This window comes from Colletotrichum karsti (genome assembly GCF_011947395.1).
Source record: "Colletotrichum karsti strain CkLH20 chromosome Unknown Scaffold34, whole genome shotgun sequence".
Lineage (NCBI taxonomy): Eukaryota > Fungi > Ascomycota > Sordariomycetes > Glomerellales > Glomerellaceae > Colletotrichum > Colletotrichum karsti.
Window position 1 is genome coordinate 187253 of NW_024065934.1, and position 8164 is coordinate 195416.

Genomic DNA, 8164 nt, shown 5'->3' on the forward strand with positions numbered 1-8164 from the left:
ATCTTGATCCCAAACCCCAACTTCATTCGGATCCTCTAGTTTTTCAGTAACTAACGAATGATCTCAGATACCATTGATACCAAACAATGAAGCCGAGGCTCTGCCTTGCTCCCTCTTCAAGTCCTCTTGTTCTTTCGAGGGCCAAAGGACGGCATCTTTGGCACGCCTTGAATAAGGCCATTGTCTGTCGCCAGTCTGTTGTTTCTCCACAGCCTGCCTGGTGTGTTCAACGGCACTTTGTCCATACATCTATAATAGCAATATGAATCTTTGTCCATCAACACATCGCTGCCCCTCCCAAAGGGTGACATCCTTTCTTCTTACTTACCTCTTCGACGGCGACACATGACCAGTGCGACGAAGCTCCCCGGAACCATTTAAACTTGTCGTCTCGCCGCCCGTTGCAACATGCATCTTGACACTCACAAACACAGCTTTCCGTTCGATTCGATTTAAAGTTTCATATTTCATCGTCTTTTCCATTCACAGCATCCGACGCGGAAACTCGAAACTGCGAGGATGGATTTCACCGAGCTCGATCCTCTGTTCGACCTCCCCTCGCCATCATTCGATACCTTCGCCGATCCGAATCTCTTCTTCGACTTCGACGGCTACACCGGGCTGGCCCCGGAAGCCTCATCACCCAAACCACAACAGATCCCGCAGCCTACAGAAGATGCGCAAGTCGACTTCAGCTCGCTGCTCGAAGACACCAGCTTTGGAAACGACTTCACATTTGACAGTCTTCTGGACGATACCCTCCTCACAATCCCCGACGAGCGGCCCGCGGATGTGCAACCACCGCTCTCGCTCGTGCCACCCTCGAACCCCACAGCAGCTCCCTTGGAGAACAAAGACGCATGTTCCCAGGACGTCTTCGACGCCCTTCTCGCCGAACTCTTAGCCCCGCCTGGAGCCCTTCCAGGTAACCCGACGTCAGTTGACCCTCAAGATGTTTTCCCTTTCCCCTCGGAATCCTGGCCAACAGAGGAATTCGGCTCTTTCACATGGGTCCCGACCCCGAACTTCGATGTGGGCCTCTTCACCGAGCCTCAGTACTCGGATGCCCAGACAAAGACCGATGCCTTCGCCGCCCAGGCCAACCCTTTCTTCCCAGACCTCTCCACCGTCTCAGCCGGTGAAATCCCATTCACCTTCGACGAAGAGGCATCCCTCGTGCCCATCTTCACACCGATTGCCTCCCTAACCGCACCGCAGTCCGTCGTCTCGCCAAGCTTGCCCACGACTGCACTGCAGCACCCGCGTCCGATTGCACCTGCTTCGCCACCCTTCATCAAGACCGAGTCTGTCGAGGAGGAATTTGGCCCTTCGAACTTTGATGGTCCTTCGAGCATCATCGACGCTCAAGGCCGCATCAAATTCTCACCCGCCCCTTCGGCGTCGCTATCACCAGAGCCGCCGAAACGCGACCTGACGACGCCCGTGGTGAACGGCAAGGTAATAAAGCGCATCCCCCGCCCCGCCAAAGCCAAAGACGTGAACGCGTCAGACTGGTACTCGCCACCTCCCCAGATCCCGTCCTGGGGCGGCCCCTCCCCGTCCAACCCGCTCTTCACTTACAACCCGAACGGCGAGTGGTCTCCAAGCCAGCGTTTCTCACGCGACGAGATCCTTCACTACCTGACCGAACGCAAGCGACTCTCTCTCCCCTTGACTCTCTGGATCCAGAACTTACCCCACGGCTGCGTCAAGCGCGTGACGGACGGCCGGACCCTCAAGTGCCGCTGGGACGGCTGCCCTGCCCAGAACGGGACGATCCTCAAGGGTTTCTGGCGCGTCTGCTTCGATGAGCGCCCGGAGACCTCGGGGAAGCAGCACAACCCGTTCCACAACGCGGGCTACATGCACTTGTGGTGTCTCGACCGCTGCTTCGATCTATTTGAGATCTCACAAGCATTTGACCTCCGCCCCGACACCCGCCATTTCGAAAAAGAAGAGAGAAACCCGATGGCCATGACCCGGGATCACGACGAGCTGGTCATGGAATTCGAGAACTGGAGAGAGGAGCAGACCAAGGCCTACGAGACGTGGCGCGCTCAATGCGAGGCCAACAAGGCGCTCGGCATCCCCCCCGAGAACCGCGTGGTCGAGCGGGAGCAGAAGCTGTGGTACATCCTCACGACGAAGCACCTCGCCCTCGAGACCGTCGTCCGGCAGACGATGCGCGACAACCGCGGGGGCATCTCCATCGACCAGCACAAGGGCGACCTGGGGTGGTACATCAAGAAGGTGAACGAGCGGAAGAGCCACACGCGCGCGCAGAAGGACGCCGGGTCCAGGGCGCTCGCCCGCCTGGCCACCGACTGCGACGACGTCTTCGGCGACGACGCGGACGTTCCCGAGACCCCACGTCGCGGCGCGGCCAGGAGCCACAGGGCTGAGGACGGCGGGCGCACGCCTCAGCTGGGGGAGATTGGCAGCAGGAAGCGTCAACGCTGCGTGGCGGACGAGTGCGCCTTCGACGGCGAGGGCGAGCGCAAGCGTCAGCGCCGCCACTGCCGTTCGATCTGATTATTGATCACGCCGTTAAGGCGTTCTGTGTGCAGTCTTTCTTCCATCTTGGCCGGTTTCTGAAACGGTGTGTGAGCCCTTCACGCGTGCGGTAATACTTTTTGGGGGAATATCGGCTTTCTTTGTCCGCGTTTCCGTATATAGTTTCCTTTCTCTCGTCCTCGAGCTGGGTATCGAGGGCCTCTCTTTCAGCATCTTTATTAGTTAGACTCGACCGTGTCCACACACTTTACGACGAGGCATGATAATGACGGAGCATTCAAACACCGGTAGACAAAAAGGACAGCATAACAGCATAGACAAAAAAGCATATAGACCACATATTTACCATGGATATCAAAAGTCCTTGCCAAGAAGTGCGCACATATTCCGTGTTCATCGTAATCCTGTAAGACCTGACTCACCAACCCAGGCTTGTTTAAGGGCTTGAGGCTGTTCGAACCGGGGGCCAGCCGCAGAACGCCCCTGTCAGACACCGGTCCCAAACGGTCGGGCTCGAGGTGAGTGCGCCCGCCCAACGGCCACGATTTGAATGTGAGAGCAGGATGGGACTTTCGGTCCGTGAGAAGGTTGGGGCAGATGAGATTCTGGGGCCAGGAGCCCGTGGGCCGTGCCCCCTTGACGGCGGGGACATCAACATAACAGAGTTTCCGTAAAGAGCAGCCTCATGGAGCTGCGAATGGAGTCTCGCTTGGGTGAATAACTGGAGGCGGTGACATGGATTGAGTGAGCAGGATGTGCCGCCAGAATGTGACAGAGGACGGAAAGTGAAAGCGGGCTTGACGATGTGGACGACTGAGTCGTAGGTTTTGGCGGGTAGCACGCGACGTGCAGCGGCGAGGCCGAAGGCGAGGAGAGCGCTAGTGCGGAGCTGCATGTCGTAGTAGGTTGAGAATTGAACTTCGGCCGTCAGAGGCGGCGTTTTCCATGGCGTCCCGTCCAATCCGGTGCCGTCGTCGTCCCTCGTCCTCGATGTCATATCACAGTTCTCGTGAACGCCCTAAGGCTGCAGGGCTGAAGTGGGAGTGCTGATGAAGAAATGAGGAGGACGCGGAGAGGCGTTGGCGTCGGAGGAAACGAAACGCAGGCCCTGATGTCGGTACGTAGTTTCTTAGGAATTAGAGACCCGAAGAAACCGACGTTGAACGAGGTGAAGTACAAATACGTCGGTGCGCTCGTCGTGGTCGTCATTTGTTTCCCTTTTGCTCTCGAGAAGGAGGTCGACAGAGTTGTTCTCGAAAAGGGCCGGTGAGGCAGTTTTTGACTCGGGATCTGTCGCGGGAAACTCTGGCCTGACTTGGAGACTTTTTTTTTTCCTGTGTGAGTGTCCTGTTCTATTTTTCCCTTTTTCTTAGACTTGACGGGTTCGCACAGTAAGGCGAATACGGCCCCGGGGCGAGTCCGACGACGAGGGGATACCGCTGCTTCGACGCCTCGTCTGAAGGTTGGGACCGTTCTTTCTCGGAGCTGGAGGCCGGTCGCCCCCGCGAGCCATTGGCGATCGGACATCGGACGGGCACAGAGCTGGAACACTGGGCCGAAGCTTACTTGCGGGCGATCGTTGACGGTTTTCTCCAGGGATTGGTCGACTTCGTTGGCCCGACTCGAGAACGGCGAAGACAGAGAAAGGCTGAGGCGGAGAGGACCCTTGGAACGACGCGCGATCAGGGCAGCAATTGAGTTTCGAGATTTGGAGGGCAGAAGAGACGAAGGACGGAAGCGAGGAAGGAGAAGAGCGAGAATTGACGCGAGACGAAAGGGAACGAGGCCGTGACGAGAAGCGTCACGTGGTCGAGAGTTTTGACGGCCATCTGGAAGAGGGAAGTCTGAGGAAGAAAAGTGGCAGCAGGGTGCTTCTTCCGATCCGACGGCTTCGGGAAAGGGTAGCCGGAACTCTGAAGAGAATTTTGCGTCTCTACTGGTCAATTGGAACATCAGAAGAAACATTGGAAGAACGGAAGGAAGCGGCTATTTGGACAATAGCCGATGAGAGAATCAACACCACGACGATATCACCAACAGCAGAATACACAATCACCACATCACCAGCCGGCAGCAGTTGAGGACCAGCCGGCAGCAGTTGAGGACCAGCCGGCAGCAGTTGAGGACCAGCCGACAGCAGCTGCAAGAAAGAACCTGGAGAGCTGAGCACGAGCCAGCTGAGCACCTACCACACCGCAGACGACTGCATCTGCACCTCGAGCTGCACCCTGCAGGACATTTTCCCGGTCAAGTACCTCTCCACGGAAATCAGGCGTGTCGATACATTCACCGACATCACCAAGCAACACGCACCACGACCTCAGACCTAAGAAGCAGCACTTGCACCACCATTTGCTCCGCGCTGCATCCACAAACATCGACAGTGTTTCCTCTGGCGCCCGCTCCAATTGTTGCTGCATCCGACCGAGGCTTGCTTTTGAGCCGTCTTGTCCTTCACCTGCGAAGCACTGACATTGGTCACCAAAACAAAGCCATTCAAAACCCGCCCTCTTCGGACTTAAACACCACGTCTCCCTCACCTCGACATCCACCCGCCTACGCCTACGCGCACGCCGACAACCGGCTCACTACCCACCTTTGACCGTCTCACCGGCAGGGTACCTTAGACGCGACGTCGGGCGCATCGGGGAAGCCGGCCATCCCACTCCATCGCCTTCCCCAATCCCCCCCAATTCCCCTCATCCACATTTCCTCAAGGGGACCGGTCGTTGTGGAGGTCTTCGGCGTCGCCAATCGACAGTGGGACCGCGCCTGCGCCTGCGATTGCGACTGCGACGGCTGAGATTTTCGACAACGAGAACAAGGGATCAAAAAACGGACGGGAAAAGAGACCGACGCTGACTGCACCAAGGTACGGGATACACAAAACATCAGACTGACGCCCTAGCCCTGTTTCGATTCGACACTTCGAAACCGTCTTCGTCCTTTCGTCCATCCTCTTCTTTTTTTGCGCATCCGATTGCCCTGAAAGCTTCGACATTCCCAGAGCCTCGTCTAGCTTCTGTCTTACTTTTTTTCATCCGTCGCTTATTGCCTTTTACCTCACGGCACGCCGTCTACGTTAGTGGCTTCGGCGCCGCGACCACCGTTCACCGACGACACCCTCACCTCACTTCAACCTCATCACCTCCCGTCATCACCGACAATCGCCGCGCTTCCAGAATCCGCATCCTGGGTCACGTCCCTGGCGAACACCAGTCTCACACCGCGCGCCTCACCCGACACAGCACCCCAACACCCTGCGCTGTCACCCGACGCCGACGCCGCCAATCCCATCTGCCGTGCCGTGCCGTCTTGTCCGCCACGCGCCGACTTACCTCATCACGGCAATCCGTCACTGGCGGGGTGGTGGCTATCAGAGGCGGCATTGGCTGCGCTCTCACCACGGGCAGAAATCTTATTCCTCCCACGCGCATCACATATTGCGAGAATTGCGCCGCGCCCTCAAGATACCCCGTCATGGCGGACACGAATGGGGAGCCAGAGAAGGCTCAGGCTCAGGCTCATCCGCCGGCACTGCACGTCATTGTCCTGGTACGTCCGTCTCATCTCACTGCTGCGCATCAATCTCATTCGTCGTCGTCGTCATTCCTCTTTGTCCTTCTTGGCGTTGCGCCCTTCAGCTTAAATCCGTCATTTTTCTCACCATCGCGTCTCACTTCGCCGACCCCAACATCTTCTTGGTGCCTCTCTTCATTGGACCGTCAAAATCTACCGATGCAAGTTCCAATGAGGCGTGGTCAACCGCCGTGAGATCATCCCGACCCAGCCGGCCGGCGCATCCTCACCCGTTCATGCAGTCGCACCGAATAGGCAACTCTGTCTGCAGGCGCATCTTACCCCTGAATCCTGCCAGTGCAGATGAATGACATTCAAAAGATGATGAAGATTCCGTCAGAAGTCTAGATGCCACCCGAAAGAAATGCGATGCGCCATTTGATGATATGCGACCTCTCACTTCATATCTGGAATGCCTGTGAATCGCCCCGCTAACGAACTCGTAGGGCGCCGGCGGCGGTCCCCAGGAAAACAACACCACCGCCCTTCTTGTCCGATCAGTCGCGTCGGGATGGACAAGACGCTCCATCATCTCCGTCGATGCTGGCGTTCACCTCTCCGCCATAACGAACATACTGGAGAAGACGGTACCGGCGGGTCTCAGCGCGGAGACCCTCCCCCACACTCTCACCGACGGCCCGTTCAAAGGACTCGAGCTCACCGCAGAAACGACGTCTTTCTACCCATCAACTATCGCCGCGTACATCACCCGATCTCTAATCGAAACCTATGTCATAACTCACCCCCACCTGGACCACATTGCCGGGTTCGTCGTCAACACAGCCGGACTCACCCGCCAGAAACGTCTGGCGGCTCTCCCTACCACCATCAACGCCTTCAAGAATCACATATTCAACAACATCATCTGGCCTAATCTGTCCGACGAGAACAACGGCGCAGGCCTCGTGACGTATATCCGCCTCGTCGAAGGAGGCTCCCCGGCCATCGGCGACGGCGAGGCCAAAGGCTACCTCGAAGTGGGCGATAACCTCCTCGCCAAAGTGTGGTCCGTCTCCCACGGGCACTGCATCGAGCACCACCCTCACCGCGGCTCGACATCCTCCGCGGCGACGCCCCACCGCTACGGCTCCGTCGACGGCGCCTCCATGGCGTCCCCGCGCATCCTCGCCCACGGATTCCCTCCCAGCACGGGACCGATGATCCCCCGCGCCGCCTCCGTCGCCCCAGAACCCATGCCCTCCGAGTGCGTCTACGACTCCTCGGCCTACTTCATCCAGGATTACGTCACGAAACAAGAGATTCTCATCTTTGGCGACGTCGAACCAGACTCGATCTCGCTGTCCCCCCGCAACGAACGAATATGGAAAGAAGCCGCCTCCAAAATCGCAGCGGGCCAGCTCGCAGCCATCTTCATCGAATGCTCCTACGACGAATCCCAGTCCGTCGACCGCCTCTTTGGCCACATGAAACCCTCCTACCTCATCGAAGAGCTCCGCGCGTTGGCCTACGAAGTCCGCCAGGTCGATCACCTCTCTCGCAAGCGCAAGCGCGACCCGGAAACCGTCCACCGGCGCAGAACGGGCGGGCCCCTCTCCCGGGTCGCCCACGGCGACGAGTCTCCCATCAGCCCCAAGTCCGTCGCCAAGAGGGCACTCTCGACAGACATACCCAACGTCCCGCCGCTGCCGCCGCTCCCGCCCTCGGCGACGTCCGTCGAGAGCTCGCACCTCACCACCCCGACGGAGACCGAGCTCGGGATGAGCGAGTCCGAGGACGGGCTGCAGGGTCCGTCCCTCAAGGGCTTCCTCAAAGGCGTCAAGATCGTCGTGATACACGTCAAAGAACGCCTGGACGGGACGAACGTCGGCGCCGTGATCGAACGGGAGCTGCTGAAGTTCGAGGAGAAGGAGCAACTCGGCTGCGAGTTCATCATCTCGAAGCCGGGGGAGAGCATCTACTTGTAATGGTGGCCGGAGGCTTTAATGAACACACGTATGGGGTGGGCAAATGTGTATTTGCATGAGGAAAACGGTCCGATACCACACGTTGGGGGGGCTTTCTGGAGTTTGGTCTACGGGGGGGTTTTTTGGATTGGGCATGGGGGGGGTAT

General features: G+C 58.1%; 2 protein-coding genes across 2 annotated transcripts; both read left to right on the top strand.

Moving 5' to 3' along the window:
• Window positions 1–519: 519 nt before the first annotated feature.
• Window positions 520–2532, top strand: CkaCkLH20_09472 (uncharacterized protein; the record flags this gene model as incomplete). Its single annotated transcript, XM_038892187.1, has 1 exon — window positions 520–2532. One exon carries the CDS (start codon window positions 520–522, stop codon window positions 2530–2532), a length of 2013 nt encoding a protein of 670 aa, XP_038742423.1.
• Window positions 2533–5994: 3462 nt separating this feature from the next.
• CkaCkLH20_09473 (cAMP phosphodiesterase class-II) lies at window positions 5995–8018 on the top strand (the record flags this gene model as incomplete). Its single annotated transcript, XM_038892188.1, has 2 exons — window positions 5995–6069; window positions 6540–8018. The coding sequence occupies 2 exons, from the start codon at window positions 5995–5997 to the stop codon at window positions 8016–8018; spliced, it is 1554 nt and encodes a 517-aa protein (XP_038742424.1).
• Between the last annotated feature and the right edge of the window lie 146 nt (window positions 8019–8164).